The sequence below is a fragment of the Gopherus flavomarginatus genome, chromosome 1, assembly GCF_025201925.1.
Source record: "Gopherus flavomarginatus isolate rGopFla2 chromosome 1, rGopFla2.mat.asm, whole genome shotgun sequence".
NCBI lineage: Eukaryota > Metazoa > Chordata > Testudines > Testudinidae > Gopherus > Gopherus flavomarginatus.
The window spans coordinates 139,625,786-139,646,610 of NC_066617.1; the positions used below are offsets into that span (position 1 = coordinate 139,625,786).

The window sequence follows — 20,825 nt, forward strand, 5'->3', positions numbered from 1 at the left end:
TGACTTGAGTTCGGGCTTTGAAAAACACACCAAGTAGCACAAGGCTCACAGTAAAATTGTGAAAGTTGATAACATTGTTAACCTAGTCCAGTTTGTGGCTCAATAATAGCTCTATAAATTACACTGTGTTGAGTGTTTTGAAAACTGAGGTGTCATGGTTATCTGCTGTTACAGACTATATAATGCACAGGCTTGTAAATTTGCTACCTGTATCTATCAGAGTTTCACCATGAATATCTAGGTTGCAATGTGACCAAACCACAAAGGAATGAATGCTCTCAACACTGGCAACCTGACAGAATAGATATGCACAATCAGAGCCTGAATATGGCAGATGATGCCAATGGGTTGGGTGGAAGGGTTAAATTAGAAAAATGAAGTAAAATAAACTCAGCACTCTGGGGTTGTATGCCCATTCCACTGCACTTTCATCAGTTACATCAAGAACTCCTGCATGGTTCCAAGAAGTGACACTTTCTGTGGATATGAACATAAGGACCACCCTCTCTCACATGCCAGAGTACAATCCAGACTAGGGTGACCAGATGTCCCGATTTTAGAGGGACAGTCCTGATTTTGAGGGCTCTCTTATATAGGTACCCTCCACTCCTGTCTCGATTTTTTACATTTGCTGTCTGGTCACCCTAATCCAGACTAATGAGTAGCTATGTCAACCCTACCTTGTAACCTGGAACGTCCTTTACAATGCCTTGTTGCTATAGCCTGTAGTCTTGACTGCTCCCAAATAGCTTCCAGTACGTAAATCAATCCCAGCTGTGCTTCTGTTTGTGCTGCAGCCAGCCAGCTACACCTTGGCTCTTACCAGCCTTAGTTATGCTGCTGTGACCCCAGTACACCCCCAGTTCTAGATTTTCCCCCAGAAATGTATGTCTAGAGACCTACCAAATTCACGGCCATATAAAACTCATCATGGACCATGAAATCTGGTCTCCCCCTCTGAAATTTGGTCTTTTTTGTACTTTTACCCTGTACAATGCAGATTTCTTGGAGGAGACCAGTGTTTCTCAAATTGAGGGTCCTGACAGAAAGGGGAGTTGCACAGGGGTCATAAGTTTACTTTAGAGGGGTTGCGGTATTGCAACCCTTACTTCTGTGCTTCCTTCAGAGCTGGGAGGCTGGAGTGTGGTGACTGCTGACTGAGGGCCCAGCTCTGCAGGCAGCAGCGCAGAAGAAAAGGTGGCAATACCATACCATGCCATCCTTACTCTGCGCTGCTGCTGGGCTCTCGGCCAGCAGCTGCCACTCTCCAGCTGCCCAGCTCTGAAGGCAGTTCCATTGCCAGCAGCAATGCAGAAGTAAGGGTAGCAGTACCGCAACCCCCCCCAATAATAAACTTGTGGACCTCCCCCCCCCGACACAACTTATTTTTGGGTCAGGACCCCTACAATTACAATACTGTGAAATTTCAGATGTACATAGCCGAAATCATGAAATTTAAGATTTTTTTAAATGCTATGGCTGGGAAATTCACCAAAATGGACCGTGAATTTGCTAGGACCCTATGTATGTCCTGTACTGCCCAGCCCTCTTCTGGACAGTGCAAATATATTGAGTCCATTATTCCTTTAAGGGATTAAAGATAGATTTTGAGTGAATATAAATAATGAGGCATAAAAGTCAGAAATGGCTACAAGAAAAATAAAGATACTGTTTACTGGTATCCACTTTAAAAGCTACCTTCGTTGCAAAGCAAACTTTTCACTATATGCTCCAGCAGATTACTGACTAAACTCTCTCAGGTGAGAACCCTCCCCCTAGAGTCCAGTGGTTGCTTCCTTTGTCTCTTCAGGTGCAATGAATGTGATGGGCAGGGGGAGAGAGAAGGGTGCCTTGGGATGTTTGTTCCTTATATAGGCTTAGATCCCCTTTTGAAAAACATTTCCAGCTGAGAAACAGGAGACAAAGAGTCTATGTGGAAGGTTGTTCCCAGCTGGTTTTTTCACCTGTTTGAACTTCCTTTGTCTTCCTTTCCTGTTTGATGACTCTGTTTACTGCTTAAATGCAAATTACGCAGAGAACAGGTTCCTTTGTTTAAGACAAACCAGTTTCCCAACTTCTGTTTGGTCATGGCTGTGAGGTTTGGAACATGCGTTAATAACACCTTACATAGGAACCTTATAACTTCACATTATATGCCACACACATTTTACCAGGACAATACTGACTAGCAAATTATCAGTTTCTAAATAATACCTTTGTATAAAGATTATTACAATAGTACGTAGAGTGTGAATACAGGGGTCTATTCTGTCACAACCTCCAAATGTATCATTAAAATTCCACTGTGTAGTAATTGTTGGCTTTTAATTCTGGCCATCTTGTGTAATGATAATGTATGAATGATGTACTGTCTCAGATAGATACAAGGTAGAATAATCATGGAGCAGGTCCTCAAGGAATCCATTTTGAAGCATTTAGAGGAGGGGAAGGTGATCGGGAACAGTCAATATGGATTCACCAAAAGCAAGTCATGCCCGACCAACCTGATTGCCTTCTATGATGAAATAACTGGCTCTGTGGATATGGGAAAAGTGGTGGTTATGATATATCTTGACTTTAGCAAAGCTTTTGATACTGTCTCCCACATTATTCTTGCCAGCAAGTTAAAGAAGTATGGATTGGAGAGTGGACTATAAAGTGGATAGAAAACTGGCTATATCGTTGGGCTCAATGGGTAGTGATTAATGGTTCGATATCTAGTTGGCAGCTGGTATCAAGCGGAGTGTCCTTGGGGGTTAGTCCTAGGGACTGTTTTGTTCAACATCTTCATTAATGATCTGGATGGATTTCACCTTTAGCAAGTTTGCAGATGACACTAAGCTCGGGGGAGGGGAGGTAAATACGCTGGAGGGTAGGGATAGTGTCCAGAGTGACCTAGACAAATTGGAGGATTGGGCCAAAAGAAATCTGATCAGGTTCAACAAGGACAAGTGCAGAGTCCTATACTTAGGACCAGAAGAATCCCATGCACTGCTACAGGCTGGAGACTGACTGGCTAAGCGGCAGTTCTGCAGAAAAGGATCTGGAGATTACAATGGATGAGAAACTGGATATGAGTCAACAGTGTGCCCTTGTTGCCAAGAAGGCTAACAGCATATTGTACTGCATTATTAGGAGTGTTACCAGCAGACTGAGGAACTGATTATTCCCCTCTATTTGGCACTGGTGAGGCCACATCTGGAGTATTGCGTCAAGTTTTGGGCCCCCCACTACAGAAAGGATGTGGACAAATTGGAGAGAGTCCAGCGGAGGGCAACAAAAATGATTAGGGGGCTGGAGCATATGACTTAAAAGAGGCTCAGGGAACTGGTCTTATTTAGTCTGCAGAAGAGAAGAGTCAGGGGGATTTGATAGCAGCCTTCAACTACCTGAAGGAGGGTTCCAGAGAGGATGGAGCTAGGCTGTTCTCAGTGGTGGCAGATGACAGAAGTAGTAGTAATGGTCTCAAGTTGCAGGGGGGAGGTCTAGGTTGGATATTGGGAAAAGCTATTTCACTAGGAGGGTGATGAAGCACTGGAATTGGTTACCTAGGGAGGTGGTGGAATCTCCTTCCTTAGAGGTTTTTAAGGCCCGACTTGACAAAGCCCTGCCTGGGATGATTTAGTTGGGGTCGGTCCTTCTTTGAGCAGGGGGTTGGACTAGATGACGTCCTGTGGTCTCTTCCAACTCTATGATTCTATAATTCTAAGTGTGTTCCTAAGAGAATCTTGCTTGAAAAATGAAATTCTTACATCTATGCAAATGATCATTTCTAGTGCAGTTGTTTTCACAGCAATTTTCCCTCAGCATCAACAAGATGGTTTGTGAAGTGTACTGTTGACATATGCTGTGTCTGCATTTTCAGAAATGAGATGAAATGACTGAAGTTTGTAGTGAAATAGAAAAGAACAAACAGTTCTTTATGTACTGGTTTTAAAAGACACTTAAGGATACTAAAATATTTTCTAAGCCATATCCTGTCGTTAAAAAAACGTTTCCCACAGACTGAAAAATTCTTTGTGCTGGGACTATGATAACTGAGCTTGTCAGTGCAAGAAAATACTCCCATCATGTATCAGCATCTGCAAGCGAAACCAAGTACCCTATGTTAACCCTGCCCTGCTTGCATATTGAGCATTATATTACACCATGTTGTTGCTGCCCTGCCAGTAGCAGAGCACATTCCTTCTATCTAGCATTCAATTTGCTGACTGACAGCTCTACTGTTGTTTGCATACCTGAAACCAGCTTCTTTTACAGTGTCTTGAATAAACATTGTTTGAATCACTTTTTGTAAGATGTAGTGATGGGGAAACTGTCATGCATTATTACTCACTACTAATATGCTTATAAAGGGAACAATATGGTATTTATGCTCTGCTGAGTTGGCTTCATTTCATGGTGAGGGCTATGCAGAAGAATCCTCCTTTTATCCTTTCAGCCTTCTCCCTTCTTGGGAAAGGTGGAGAGATTTGTTACAGTTAATATCATGAAAGAAAATATGCTCCTGTTATTTAAGGGACACCTCATTAAATATCTTCATGAATTCAATGACTCCATTTACCATTTCCCCCATTCATTGAGAATTTGCACCAAAAGAGAGAATCATGCCTGGCTAATGGTGCTTATAGCTGTTGATGTTCTGAGATGTCAAGCTTCCTCTTGCAGTTAAAGAATTTCAGAGGAAGACGGAGAGTTGAACATAATTGAACAAGTTTTCAGCTGGTTTAAAATAGTGTGGCTTCAGCAATTTACATTATGCTAATTTATACCATTAGTATACCTAGCCCAACCACTTAAAGTAGGTAAATACTACCATTTTCATCCCCTTGAGCAAAACGGGGAACGAAGGCACAAAATCATTGTTTTTTTTAAAAGTTATTCCAGAAAGTCCTTTAAATCCCCAGAACATGTTCAATGTGTTTTTTATTTGCACTGTGTTCTCTATAAGGGATGAGTAAAACTAACAATTATTTGAATGTCTGGGCTTAACTTATGTGTACGGTCAGTCACATCTTTAAAATGTTCTCTGTCTGCCAGTTCTTCCAGAGCAGCCCGCAGTGACTTTTAGATTCCCATAATGTGAGAGAACTTTTGCAGAGAATATGAAATGCACTGTCCCCTACAGGTCAGATTTTTCAAATAAGCAGAACACCCACAATCAGGGCCAGATTTTCAAAACAGCTCAGTACTTTGGATACTAGATTCTTTTGAAAATCTGGCCACTTATTTCAGTGCCTAAATGGGAGCTGAGATATTTTGAAAAATCTGGCCTTAACTGTGGCTCTTGCACATTTGAAAAGTTTGCTTTGAGTTTTTGAAAACCTGGCTCCAGAGCAAGCTTTTTATTCTGGTTTTATGACCGTTTCATCTGTCAGATATGTACTTTTTATATTTGTTTGACTAGAATGCAACTCCCTATATCAGAATTTGTTAATAGACAGAATAATTCTGGCATCAGGCTGAATTCTCTCTTCAGCAGTGGAGTTCATTGAAGGGAAACATCTGTGAAGAAAAGATTTCTTCCTTCCTCTCCATATTTCACAGGATATGTCAGAGAGAACGTTTTGAGTTAGAAACTCCCGTGTTTGGCTTGGTAGCAATGAGATCTTGAGCCATCTCTGAAGTTCTATTGTCTACATAGACACTGAAATCACCCATCATTATCCAGTGGCCAGTATGTCTCCCTTCTACTATTCTGCTGTTCACAACTGGCATGAGTCTATCACAGTAAACAACATACACTATCAACTACCTCCTCTTCCTCCTGCTCTCAGCCCTGTGGCTGCCAGGCCCCTCAGAACTTTCAGGCATCCCTCCCTGCCTGAACTATCCTCAATCAGTTTAGCAAGTGTTCAAAACAAAACCAACAAAAGGCCCAACACAGCTGAGATGCACAGTCCCCCATGTGCCATCAGGGTGAGATACTGTTTGGGCTGGATTGTCTCAGATAACAAGAAGTTGGAGAATCATCAGTCACTTTTTCTTGGATGGGGGAATATGACACCCCCAAATCATCTCCTTGATAGGCACACTGGAGGCCACAGCAGGATCCACACCTCATTTCCCACTCTCCCCGTCCCCCAACCTGTTCCCCGCACTCAACCTCTGGTGCTCCTGGGCTGGATAGGGCTCCACTTGAGCTGCCTGGTGCTGAACACCATGTCACAGTTCCTTTTCCTGATCTCAACAATGCCCCACTGGCTCACCTCTGGGAGCTCTGCAAAGCAGGCAGCAAGAAGCACTGGCACTCCAGCTGCAGGGAAGGGGAAGCAGCCCCATGTAGCGGGGGTGGGAACTCAGCCTGCAGCCAGCTGCCCTGCTGCTTCCTGCCTTCCCACGCTGCACAGCCACACAGTGAGAGCCGTCGCCAGGCGGGGCCACTGCCTCCTCTCTGATGGACATCCTAGTGATAGGTGGCCCAAGAAATCGGGGGGGCACCTGACCCTACGTGACACCCTCCACACGTTGCCTCTGCAGAGTGGGGGTAAAGTACTACTCTGATTTAATAATTTTTGCACTTTGCACAGATGGCCATGACTACACAATACACAGTCCAGTAGAGAATGAGGCCCTCAGTTTTTGGATTGAGGTACCTACTACTTCTGAACTTAGATGTAAGTAGGTCAAAAGCAACAAGAAACCAGGATGTCAAGAGGAAGCAACAATTATGGGAAGAAGGCAGAAGAGTCTAAATGTGAGAAGAAGGGAAGCAACAGAGCATATACCACCTAGTGTCAAGGAAAAGGGAAAGAAAGGCAGGTGATGGAATTTGTGTTCTACCACCTTTGGGAAATTCACTCTGGGCATGGCAACACTGCAATGATACACCTACGACTGGCCGGTGCCAACTGACTTGGGCTTGCTGGGCTTGGGCTGTGGAGCTGTAAAATTGTGGTGGAGATGTTTAGGCTTGGGCTGGAGCTTGAGCTCTGGGAGCTCACAAAGAGGAAGGGACCTAGAGTCTGGGCTCGAGCCTGAGCCTGAATGATTATACTGCAGTTAAACAGCGCCACAGCCCAAGCCCCATGAGTCCAAGTCAGCTGCCATGGGCCAGACATGGGTGTTTCATTGCAGTGTAGACATACCCTCTGAGTCTAACACTTCACATGGCTGGGTTAAATGGATCAGAAATGCTCAACTATACCACTGTTAGGCATGCCAGAATAAAAGGCATCCTCGCTATTGTGATGAGGCAAGGCCAGATGGCTACAGTAAAGTAGTGAGGAACAGAAATGTTAGCCCCAGGCTAAACAATTCCCTGGTACCATGGTAACAAAATGGCAGTTGCTCCAGGTTAATCAAGACACCTGGGGCCAATTAAGATCCTTCTAGAAGGCAGTGGAGAGAGCTACATTGTTTGGGACACCTGAAACCAATCAAGGTCTGGCTGGAACTAGTTAAAAGCCTCCCTGGGAGCAAGAAGTGTAAGGAGCTGAGAGGGTGTGCTACTGGAGGAGTGAGGTGTACAAGCATTATCAGACACCAGGAGGAAGGTCCTGTGGTGAGGTTAAAGGAGGTGTTTGAAGGAGGCCATTGGGAAGTAGCCCAGGGAGTTATAGCTGTTATAGGAGGCACTATAGACAGCTGCAATCCACAGGGCCCTGGGTTGGAACCCAGAGTAGAAGGTGGGCCTGGGTCCCCCCCACCCCTTGCAACCTCCTGATTTGACACAGGAGGAGTTGACCCAGACTGTGGGTTCCACCAGAGGGGAAGATCACTGAGCAAATCTGCCAATAAGTACAACACCCACCAAGGTAGAGGAGGAACTTTGTCACGCTATCTGTATGGTATGTTCCATGACTGCTGAAGTTTTCAGTTTACCTATAGGTACTTAAAGTTTTGTTTGGTAGTAGCCTATTTCTAACTTTGTCCTCTATTTCTGATTGATTGGGAATAGTTACAAATCTTTTATCTGGCATGTGGATGAAGTTGTGGTTGAGTATTCAGATTTGGCTTTTGTCTCCCTATATTTTGAGTCCATAAACTGTGGAATAGCACAAGGTACATTGAGAGAGATGGTCTTGTAGGAAAAGCAGATCTGGATTCAGTTCCTGGTTCTGACATAAAATTCCTTAATGCCTTTGTGCAAGCTCCTTAAACTCTGTTCCCAACCAGTAAAATTGGGCTAATACTTTCTTTCTCCCTCCTGTAGTCTGTCATCACTGTTTAGATTAGGCTAATTTCAAGTTGTTGGGCTTTGGGTGCTGGGTGGTATTGGTGGCCTGTGATATACAGGAGGTCAGACTAGATGATCTGGTGAGCCTTTTTTTGCCTCAAACTCTATGAAATTCTAAGTTCCTACACAAAAGAGCTATCTCTTGCTCTGTATTTGCACCTAGCACATTGGGTCCCTCACAGAAATTGGGCCTGTAGATAACACTGAAATGTAAAGAGTACATAATAATAATACATTGAGTTTATAGTTTAAAATCTAACTGTTTTTGTTATTGTTTTTGTTGTTGAAGCTGCCATGTTTCTTGAACAATGGAAGCGTTTACAGATGAGACTAGGTTACTTCTGGGATCTCACTGGCTTAGAGGAGGAGGAAGTAAGTTTCCTTTCTACATATTTACTATTGTAATCCTGAAAATGTACAGTAGCAATTAGGTGGTTTCTTAATATGTACATAATGCATGGAGGCACATTCAAGTTCTCCTCCCTGAAAAAAAATCTTATTTTGAGTATCAAGACATCTTTAAAGAAATCACTGCATGTTAATTACTGTGCTCTGTGTTCAGGTTCATTTTTAATTAAGGCAGAAGAAGATTATATTGTAAGATTAACAGCAGTTTATTCTTAATTTAAAATTTCCATATTCCATTATACAGTGTCTAATGGTAGAATGACAGATCCCTCCTTTTAGTATATTTCATTCAGTTGCTGCTTTATTATGGCTAACACACATGCTGAGTGTAGAGGACTGTAACATATCAGAGTAGCATACCTAATCTCTGCATCTTGGTCTGGACTGCCTGATTGAAACCAGCAATGGAAAATCCTGAGCTGAAAGTGCTGAGCTTTTGGACTGATGACACTTGCTGCTGAGGCAATAGGGCATGTATCCACAGCCCTGATTTTGTTTTCTACTACAAATACTGTATGTGAAGAATAGAGCTGGTTGGAAATCTGTCCCACCTTTAGAAAATGTTTATGCAAATGGAAAAAATATTCATTCTTTGTCAATTTTGAATGAAATATTTTGACTTTCAGTTTTTATACACTGGAGGTGAAAACTGATTTCTCCCCCCCCCCCCAAAAAAAAAAAAAACTGTCCAAACTACCTGACTGGACAGTATCTTCCATAATGCATTTCAGTCTCCCCTCTGGTTGAACTGGCATGGTGCATGATATGATAATTGTACCTGATAGGGAATGTGGTCCAACTGCAGAGCCCAGCCCATAAAGGAAAATGGGGGCAGGTGGTATCCAAACTACAACTCCCATGAGGTACTGTAGCAGATGTAGGGGGCACAGAATAATGTTGAACAGACATTTTTGGGTTTTAGTTTTCTGATGAAAAAATGAAATTCTTCAAAGACCGTAGATCCTGTTCACAAAAATGTATGTTTGGTCACAAAGCCAATTCTGACACTCATTTTTTGACCAGCTCTAATGTAGCATTGTCTTCTGTAGCTGCAGTGCTCGTTCTGATGAAATGTTCTTTGATTCTTTCCTTGGTTTAAAGAATCTTTTTGGCAATCCTTGCTTCCTTTTTGTTGGGGTATGCTGTGGGCTTCACTTAAGGTTTAGTAGGCAGCCACAACTCAACACTCCTGAAAGTCCTGGGATGGCCTTGCCAGATAATCTGAGGGCCTGGCTGCTGAGTTAGTCTGTCACTCCTCAGCAATCCCTGGGTTCTCGTGGGCAGACAAAGTGAAGGGTAGGGGGACCCAGGCCCTCTCTTCACCAGGTCACAAACCAGTGTCCAAGGGGGAAGAAGTGAAGAGTGTGTCAGTCACCTGTAGCTGATTCCCCAGACCAACCTCCCCTGGACCACTTCCTACCACTCCTATTGTCTCTCCCTTTGGGGGATGATCATGGAACTCTGCTTCCCTCCCAGCACAGAGAGCTGCTCAAACAGTCTCAATGATTCAAATAATCATGAGAGCCTTCCCACTTTCCTTCTCGGTGTCCATTTATTCCCCCTTGTCGGCAGGGCCGGTGCAAGGATATTTTGCGCCCTAGGCGAAAATTCCATATTGCCCCCCCCCCGCCCCCAATCACATACATTATACACAATACACGGTCACAGAGTAACATGTTATAATTTAGAATTTATGTTTCCGTGCTTTAAGTTTAGCAAATTTAGAAACAAGTTCCTCCAAGTCAATGTTGTGAGCAATGTCATGTTCTATTGACAAGGCAGATAGCCCAACAATTCTTTGTTGCAACATTGGTGTTCGCATATATGTTTTCATCAACTTGAGCTTTGAGAAGCTCTGCTCACCACTGGCCACAGAAACTGGGAGAGTCAAGAGGATGTGAAGAGCAATAACTGTGTTAAGGACACTATCTGTCAGCTTATTTTCCCATATGAAGTTCAATACATTTTGGGGTGATGAACTCCTTTGGACTCGTCTTGCAATAGCTTGCAATTCACTGCACAAGTCAAAGGCATCAATATCCTTGGATTCACCATGTTGCAAAGGTTTCTCCAGATTCAAGCAATGTTCCATAATTTGCTTTGGTGTTTTTATTTTGCAAACTGTAAACATCATATATGAAGCCAAATACTGAACTAATTTGCTGCATCAATGTGAATCTTTCTTCAACCGAATGTATTGCTGTGTCAATGACTGCAAAGTAAAAGTTCACTTTGAATTTTTCTTTCGGATCATAAATAGGTTCGTCATCTGCTTCATATGTGAACTGCTTCCTCTTCTTTCTAATACAGATTGGATCTGGTTCAAAAAGTGCCGGTACGTCCAACTCCTCCGCAAGTTCACCTGCATCTACCAATGTTTTCTCAAAGGCTGTGTCACTTCTGCGGCCCACAAGAAACTTCTTGGTTTCTCCAAGTTGATTAATGGCATCACATATATCAAATTCTTTTGCCTGAAGTTGTTTGCTAGTTATGTTGATCTCAAACAATGTCATACCACAAAACAAGAGAAACAAGAAACTTGAAACTAGAAATGGCTTTTGTAAGAGCCTTTGCATCAACTCGTGATGTATTGCCAGATGATCCTGTCAGAGTATTGTCTTCATAGATGTCTACCAGAGCATCACAGATGTCACCAATGAAAGCAGGATGGAAAAGCTCCCCCCCAAGAAGACCTAAGACATGATGGCTGGATACATAAACAGACACCTGTCCCTCACAGGCACTACCTCATAACATGCCAATTTTGCTCAGGACAGAATATCATAGAGGAATACTATGCATTCAGTGGTCTCTACACTGGCCAAGCAACAGCATGACAACTAACCTAACCAGTCCATCCAACTTTTTTGACTGCTTCTTGGGCACTGGTGAGGGGTAGCGGTGCCAGACTGAGCCCGGTGATGGGTGCACTACAAATCTACAAACTGAGGCAAGGTGCTGGGGTTAGAGTCCTGCTGAGACTGCTGTCCTGCACCAAGTGGAGCACAGCCTCCATGAGGAGAGAACTCTAACAAATATCACGCTGCTTCTGCATGATTCCCCCAAGCACTTCTTCAGGCAGCTGCTATGGGGGTCACTCACAGGCTTAGGCCTGCCTGTTACAGGCAAAACACAACAGCAGGGCTTAAAACTCAGACAGGGCCGCCCAGAGGACTCAGGGGGCCTTGGGCAAAGCAAAATCGGGGGCCCCTTCCATAAAATATTTGCAATACTATAGTAACGTATTAGGAAATGTAAAAAATAACTAGTGAAATACATTCAAAAATTAATTTGTAATAATTTTGAAAATAAACTAAATACATTATTTAAAAACATTAAAAGCTGTAATGGTCTGTATACATTTGCAATTACATAATGGGCAGTTGCTGGGTGATTGTGATAGTTGGTACCAATGGGCTGTCGTTGCCTGGTGGTGGTGGTGCTGTTGCCCACGGCTGAGTGGGGAGCTGGGCTCTGGGTTCAGAGGTGCCCAGCCCACAGGGGCTGGGCTCAGGGATGTGGGGAGATAGAGTCAGGGGAGTGTCCAGCTCAGAGGGGCTGGGCTCGGAGCTGGGAGTCAGGGCTGTGGGGGGGATGGGGTTGAGGGGGTTTCCAGCTCAGAGGGACTGGGCTCGGAGCTAGGGGTAAGGGCTGTGGGGGGATGAGGTCGAGGGGGTTTCCAGCTCAGAAGGACTAGGCTCGGAGCTGGGGTCAGGGCTGTGGGGGGGGATGGGGTCAGGGGGGTGCCTGGGGGCACTGGGGCAGCTCAGCTCTGCAGGCTGCTGTTCTCTCCAGCTGTCCAGGCACAAGGGGAGCAGGAGCAGGGACCACCTAAGGACCAAGGGGGCAGGAGCACAGGCACCTGAGGCTGACCCATGGGGAGGCACTTGCTTACCTTGCCCAATGCATGAGCGCTAGGGTCCTCTTTTTTCCTCCGCTCCACCAGACCACTGCTGAGGCTCTCTTCTTCTCCGTGCCCCTCGCTGGGGCTGACGTGGAGGCTGAGCCAGGGGGTAGCTACGGCTTTCCTCCAGAAGCGAAGCCCTGGTGTTGCGCCGCTGTCGCAGGGCCCCTGCCACGTGCCCTAAGCAGAGCTGCTGCAGCTTTGCCCAGCCGCCGGTGCCCCCGCCGGGCAACGAGAAAAATTGCATAGGCTGGAGCCCCTGCTCTGGAAGGGAGAGGGATGCTGAGCCTCTGCCTGCAGCTCAGGGATTCCCCTGGGTCAGCGCAGCCGCCGTCAGCTCAAACCTCTGTGCGGCCGCGGCGGAATGCTGACCCCAGGGGCGCCCTGGGCTGCTGGGCTGCCAGTGGCGCGCTGACCCCAGGGGCGCCCTGGGCTGCTGGGCTGCCAGTGGCGCCCTGACCCCAGAGGGCGCCCTGGGCTGCCAGGCTGCCGCGGCGGCTCCCCGACCCCGAGGGGCGCCCTGGGCTGCCACCCTGACCCTGGGGGCGCACTGATCCCGGGGGCGCCCCGGGCTGCCGGGCTGCCGCGGCGGCGCGCTGACCCTGGGGGCGCCCTGGGCTGCTGGCGGCAGGCAGCTGCTGCTGCCGCGGGCAGCTCAGACTGCTTCTCCAGCAGCAGCGGCTGCTGCAACCATTTAAAAAATTTTTTGAGAGTGCCGCTTTTAGCGCCCTCAAATCTTCACGCCCTAGGCAACCGCCTAGTTCGCCTAAATGGTTGCACTGGCCCTGCTTGTCGGGGAGAAAGGGAAAGAAAAAGAGGTCAGGCCCCTACCCTGCAGATTCCTTTGTCTCAAAAGCTACTAACTAGCTTCCTTCCTGCAGACAACCTCTTCATTTGCCCCCTGCTTGATTGGCAGAGCCTCCTTTTAAGCAGGCCCTCCATTTTGGAGCATGCTCTGCAGTTGCTGAGGGGTGGGGCCTTCTTGCTGCTTTCTCATAGATACAAATTGTCCCTAGCTGCAGTACAATATCTCTACTCGAGGGAAAAAGCTGTGGAGTCTGCTTTTGTTACTATTCATATATTAGTCTCCATAACAAAGTATGTTGAGACTTCAATGTGCCACATCAGCCTTTGTCCTTGCAGTTTTTTAGTTTATCTCTTTGTGTGCATTACTTTTCCAAAATGTCTCAGATACAACCCATCAGGCTTCAAGCAGTGCCCTGAGTTTGACCAGAAAGTCACAGATGATCACAATTACTATTTGCGATGAACCATGTTGTTTCTGAATGCAAATTCTGCTTGCAGATGTTGCCTCAAGTCATCATGGCTTATGGAGAGCTCCTCATGTTTTAGTTAGCATCTCTCAAAACAGCCTGTAATTTGGATTGACTCACCCTGGTAGGCCTTGAGCATGAAGTTCTGGAAAGTGGCAGAACTGAGTGAAGTTTCTTGCTAATACTTAGCACTGTACACTGGAATTTTCTGTTTCAGTGCAGGCCTTACTGAATAAGCCCCATGGCTTGGTTCCAACACAATCAAAATGCCTTTTTCAAGCTCTCTATGCATCAGAGTCAAAGGGCCACCTTGAAGTTTCAAAATCCTCTGAATCCTGGTACAAATTCCCTCCAGCTCTCAGTTCCAGCATGGTGGTCAAAGTGACACACTTTCCTACAAGCACAGGTCAAAGCTGCACTTGGAGAGGAGCAAACCTCACCATTGTGTAACCATCTCACTACTGTGTATACCTGAGAATGTTCTTAACACCTGTTGCACCTTCCTGAGGCTTCCACTCACTCAACTCTCCTGTTTCCATTCTTCTTAAGTCAAAGCAGTGCTTAATTTGTGCAAGGGCTTGCCAGTCCTGAGCCCCAATACCTCTGGGCTTGGCAGTTCATAGCTCCAGCACCACTGTGCTTGCTGCATCAGTTATTAATGTAAAAAAATTCCTTTGAGCCCTGGCACCTAATTGCTTGAACTCTAGCACCTCTTTCATTACAAATTAAGCACTGAGTCAAAGCCCAGGACATAGGCACAGTATGATCATCTGTATGGTCTAGGGAATGCCTTTCACCACATGGATTTTTCATGGACCACACACTTTGACTAGTTAAGGAAGCTTCTCAATCCCAAGTCTGATGGGAGGTCCCAGCAATATAAGAATTGATGTGTAGGAACTCTGGCTCCAGCCATTAGCATTGTTGTCATACTTGTCACTGCTAGTTGCATTGAGATATTCAGCATTATTGGTGCTTTGATCCTCGAAGGAGGCACTTCTGGGTCTTTAATTCTCCAGATGGATTCACAACCCAAACCAGAATGAAGAAAAAGGAGGCAGGAGATTTACCTGACAATGTTAATAAGAAAGGATCATAATTTGAGGAGTTCCTTAAGGTCTCTTGCATGTTTCCTGGATCTTTCCCAGACTGAAGATTACAAAACTACTGACTCTTCTCCAGAGGATCTTATTTTCCACTTCTTGGTGAGAAGAATGTTCAGACCATCCTTTCACACCTTGCCAAGAATACCAGGGCCAACTTCTTTATAGCTGCTCTTACAAATCTGCTACCGTTACCCATCCACATGATTCTGGCTCAGCGGGTGAGAGAGGTGTCACACCTTTGTTCTATTTCAGCTACCTCTAAAATGGCAGAGCACAAATATCTCACATTAAAAGACACAACGGGAGCTTTCTTTCATCCTCCTGTTAGCAGGTTCAATCTCTAATCTATTTCTAATTCCAAAACTTTAAAAACCTCACACTTTACTGTTTGATTACTGTGGACCAGATTGAGCCTTTGTGTAATTTGATTGAAATCAATGCAATTACTCCAGAGGGGAATTTAACCCTGTGGCTCTAAAACATGAGATCCAACTGGTTAGAAGGTTTAACAGTCTTTAGTGCTAGTCAGCCACAGTAAGAATGACACATCCTACAAGGAAGAAAATGTCAAAGAATGACTGCAAGGTAGCTGATTCTCTTCTTCATAAATGAAATACTTAGTTTACTTACTTCTGTTAGGATTGCGGAGAATAAAGTGTACTAGCATGTAGCAGCAAGAGCAACTACTTTATGTTTAAACATTCACAGGCACACACGGCTGTCAACTGCTAGACTTGGGCATGAGGTGCCTCCTAAGCCTAAGGACCTGCTGAATGGCAGACAGAAAAGATGGAACGCAGTGTCAGAAGTGGAGACCACGCTGATCAAAATTACAGAGCAATCAAACACATGTAGATCCCTGGCATTTGTCATTCAGCCTTCACCCACTCCAATTAATTAGTTTTAATATGCGTGAAGCACTTTGAAGATGCTGTGCAAGTTCTAAGTATTTTCAGATAAAAGGCTAAGGGAAGACTGACTAAAATTCAACCTATGTGAGTTGCTTGTTTTGGGATTTAAAAATACAGTTGCAGATAAAGCAAAAATAAAAATCATGAAGAGATAGTTGCACTCTGCAAGGATTGTCAGTGAACTAAGCCATGAATTGTGGCCTGTGGCTGGGTTCGGTGGAAACAAGGGGCTCCATTAAAAGAATTTCCATGAAGAGGTTGCTTTTTGAAGGTTATTCTGTTTCTGAATTTGGGTGGTTCTGGGAGCCAGACTCCTTCAGGAGGAGGAGGGGAAGAAGAACCAGCAAGAAGCCTCTGTTTGTAATTCCAAGCCTTTGTAACCCCAAATTTGTTGGTGATGTGTTTTTCCCCCCCGCCCCGGCTGGTCCCAAGCCTTGCCACCTTGACTTGTTGCACATCATACCTGAGATTGTGGGATACCAAACCCTGTGGGATGGAGCCTTTCAGAGAAAAAATGTTGATGGAAAAGGAGGGCTGGCTCTAACTTTTTTGCAGCCCTCATGCAAAAAAAAAAAAAAAAGTCCCACCCCACCGAAGCACACCCCGTGCCGGTGGAACACACCCCCACCCCAAAGCACGGGCCAGGCCGCCAAAACACCCCAGCACCGCACCATGCCGCCAAAACAAAAACAACCCCCCTCCTCTGAGTGCTGCCCGGCTGAAACAACAACAAAAAAACCCGAGTGCCACCCCAAGTTTGGCAGCCGCTTAAAGGTATCGCCCTAAGCTTGTACTTGGTCGGCTGATGCCTGGAGCCGGCCCTGTGGAAAAGATGCAAAAGTAAGTCATAAAGCCACAACTACGGTGGACTCTGCAACAATTCATGCAGCAAGTAATGAAGCAGTCAGAGGAAGGGTAAGCAACTCTGGTCCAAAACTTTTCCTACTCAGCAAAATCCCCATGGCTCACTGCTGGACACTTTCTGATGTCAATTAACCTAACCAAGCTGGCCCGGGTGGCTTTGCTTTTGTCTTTTGAGAAAGTTGTTTAAGCTGTCAAGCATCAGATTTGCTGGGCCACCATCTGAGGCAGGAGAAGACTGGAGCAGGAGCAAGGGCAGGCTGTCAGGAATGCTCCCATCTAGGTAGTGATGTTGAACTGAATGGAGGGGCTGCTTCCCTTAGGAGCCTATATGCGTGACTTGGGTCATCTGAATAGGTCATGCCCTGTGAATTAGCTACACTCTGGTTGAATGGTGTGGCGCCTATCACAAGACCAGCAGGTAATTGCCTCTTATGACTAATCACACCTTCTGGCTCAGGGATGACTCATCAGGCTTAAGCAGGCTCAGGTTTAGAGGTAACTCAGGTTTAGGCAGGCTCAGTCTCAGAAGTATCACACCCAGTAATCTCAACTTTAGTGTGCTGTCCACATGGCTCAATATCTGACTGATAACGCATGAACTGGAACTATACTGTGCTAATATTTGTGACCAGCTAAAACATCATCCTTGTCCACTTTGTCATCAGAATTGTTGAATTCAGACTGGACAGGAAATCATCCAGACCCTGCAGGACTGATCAGTGACTGTATAATTTATATTGGCATTCAAACAAGGCAGAAAAGTATTCTGGCCTAATGGCAGCCAAAATGATAATTCTGTAAAACACATTGTAGAAACCAGAGCTTCTGAGTGTATAGGTAGATTTAACACCCCTGCACTAATAGATGTCCTACATTTTCCCCATGTAGCGTATGGATGCCAACTAAACTCACTGGTAGAGGGTTATGGGATACTTGAGGAGTCTGTTGCCTCTGTGGGAACCCAGAATGATGGACAGTTACAGAAGACAGTGTAGTGACTTTAGATACCAAAGGCTTGTGTTTCAAGGCAGACAATTCCATGGAGAACTCCAAAGCTTTCTCAGGTGGAGTCTGTCCTACAGTTGCTGTGAATTCAGCTGAAAACACCTCCATCTGTAGGCCATTTTTCAAGGTTCGGATTCAGGGAGTTTCTGAATATCCACTCTGATTCATTGCTTCTCCAGAACTAGAACCCGTGGGACTTGTGGACTTACATGAATTTGATTTGCTCATGAGGCCTGTCCTAACAAACCCAAGTTGAACTCAAAATATATAATATATTGCAGCCTTTTCACGTTCATGGATATCCAGAAAGAGCACAAATTTAAAAGAAGTCACCAAAAGTGTTTTGAAGGAACAGTAATTGATTAGTAAATGCACATTGAGCTTGAAACAATGCTGATATTCAGTATGTTGAAAGTGAAGCAAATTTTTTTGCATAGTTCTAGAGACTATGCTCAGCTGCCCTGAATTAGTGGGGAGGTGGCTGATGTTTAGTGGATAGCCCAATACTCTCATTTTGTATTACCGGATGATATTGTGTCAGCTCATCAAAGAACTATACACTGGAGGATGGGAGGAGATCATTTGACTTCTACTAGACTCTCAGATAGTCTAGAAGGAATTATTTTGTCTGGAACACTCAATGTGCTCTTCAGGCTACAATGCCAGTATGATAAAGGGAGACAGAAAGTACAACTTTGTGTATTGGGCCAGCTGTACCTCCACAGACCATAGACTCCTTCCTGCTTCTCCTGTGCTATATGTCTGATATCTACCAGAAAGATGTACAACTGTCTGGGAGAGGATTACTTTTCTAATTGTTAGACTGAGAGCCAGAACAGAACACCTCTTCTCCTGGCTCTGCCACTTAACTTCCCTGAATCTCAGTTTCTTTTGCTGTAAAGTGGAGACACTGTCATAAACCTCACAGGCTTAACTTGTTACTTGCAAAGCACTATGGAATTCCTAAGTACAAGGAGTGATGTAGAACTGTAAGTGGAAAACTTTCGCCATCTGTAATGCAACAAATCCTTTCACTTGTCATAAAGAGAAAATGCTACATGTGTCTCAATCTAGGTTAGACATCTTCTCTTACAGCTCTCTTGTCTGCTGTTGGCATTTTTCCATGAACATGCAGAAGATGGCACCCTTTCTGGTGAGCCTTTAGACATCAGTTTTATAAAAGAGCTTGTTGCATGTCAACTCTCCCGTTAAAACAGACCTTGATGACGTATTATACAAATGTGGTTCTTAATTATGCAGATGATGCTCTCAAAGAATTAGAGAGGATAAGGGACTAAGAAAAACCAAGGCTTAGATCAGGTCAAAGATAGCAGCAGAGGAGGATGCAGGATCAGGGAGTAAACTGAGATGGAAAGGCTGGGGATCATGGTGTTTTAAGAAGGAGCCAGGGAAAAGAAGTCTAAACAGGGGATCTAAGTTATGTGTTATGAAACTGGAGGCAGGCAGGAAAATAACCATCAAAGCCTTGACAATTGAGAGATAAGAGTATGAGGGTTACACTGAAGTGTATATTTTTGTTCTGCCTCACTGGGCCTTTAATTTTCTGTGAAATTGTTTCTTTAGACACACTGCGCCAGATTAATCTATGGTGCAATGTGTCTGACTTCACTAGAGTTACATCAGAGATTAAAAAAAAAAAAAGACTACATTTAAATATCTTGGCAATAAAAGTCTGAGAAGTCTCTGAAAAACCTGGATGTTGAGCTGCAGCTGGCAACTGTACAAATTTACAGAAGATTTATACTGTTTGTACACCCGAAGTCCACAAACATAATAGATAGTATTGGGCACTGGATGAAAATTATTGATTGGCTTGAAAAAATATAACCTTGAGAAAGGAAGCAAAAACCTTGAGAATAATAAATACAGCAAAGGTCATATTTTAAAGGTATTTAGGTGCCTAGCTCCCAATGAAATTTAAGTGTTTACATACTTTTCAAAATCTGACCCTAATCTTATATGTAACTCTGAAAGGTGTCCTTAATATCCAAGTTACTACAGGCCTGTCAAACAGTTTTCAACTCTGTTGTGTAATAATAAAGCAAGTAAGAGAACAGTGCTAAAGCAGGACGATCCAAAGCTAGAGAAACATTTTTCTTAAACCCCACAATCTGGTACCATAGAAATTCACTTAACATGGAAGAAAAACAAAGAATGCTTTAGCAAATCAGTGAGTTATTTTTCATCTTCCACCATACCTTTGTCACTGTCTATTTAACGGAGGCTGTCTTTAATGCAACAAAACTATACTTGTTTCCCAAATGAAGGTGGATTTCGCCATGCCAGAGAAGAAGTAAAACAAATACATGTTGGTCAGTAGCTCTTGTATTTTCAAAGTGACTTGTGGAGAGGTAGCTGAAGACCTCTTTTTAAAGACATTGGGAATTAAGGCTACAATCTTTCACAAATCTTTGAAAATGTCCACCTATGGATATGAGTTTCCAAGACACAATATCTGCTGCTTCCTTTTGTGGTTTTGGGGATGAGACAGACCTTATTATGCAAACAGTCCCAGTTAAGGTTACTTTTTACGTGAGGGCTGGAAACATCCTTTTTTAACAATGGAAGCTTAGAAGCAGGAGCAGAATTCTGCAGAATTGGGTGAATTCACAGCAAATGCCACAGTAACTGAATTGCCTAAATATGGATCCCTGATTTTAGTTCAAATGATATGTTTTTGCCATGTCTAAGTCAGGCTGATTTCTCAAAAGAGTGAACCATTTGGCTATCTTTGTTGAAAAAACTTTTAGTCACAATTCAAAGTTAAGATCCTACCCTATCCTTTATGTCAAAGTTCCCTGCCTTTCCTTGGCACTGCTTCTGTGAACTTTCTGTCCCGCCACCTAGGAGTTTCTCCTCATCTTGCCCTTCAATAGTTTAAGATGTTTGATTTTCCTCCAGAGAAGTCTTCAGCTTTTCCCCTCAGAATGGACTGTGGTTAGAGAGTCCATGCCTAGGACAGGTCAGAATTGTTTGATGAACAACAAGCAGACTTGAGGGGTGCTTGATGCCTGGTAAATAAGTGATCTGCTCACAGATTTTTTTCCTTTCCTTTTTGTTCTTGCATGGAAGCTTAACTCAATCTTTTCTGGTCTGGTTTTTACAATTTGCTACATTTGATGTTTTCAGGTAACACCCAACTGTGCAAATTTT

General features: G+C 44.3%; 1 protein-coding gene across 1 annotated transcript in view; it reads left to right on the plus strand.

Annotated features, from left to right (window-relative positions):
* The window catches only part of ANO2 (anoctamin 2), a 307,459-nt gene that overhangs the window by 124,180 nt on the left and 162,454 nt on the right, over positions 1-20,825 (plus strand). The window contains exon 12 of the mRNA XM_050965225.1: positions 8,469-8,551. Coding sequence (XP_050821182.1) covers positions 8,469-8,551 — 83 coding nt within the window. The remainder of the gene's footprint in view (positions 1-8,468; positions 8,552-20,825) is intronic.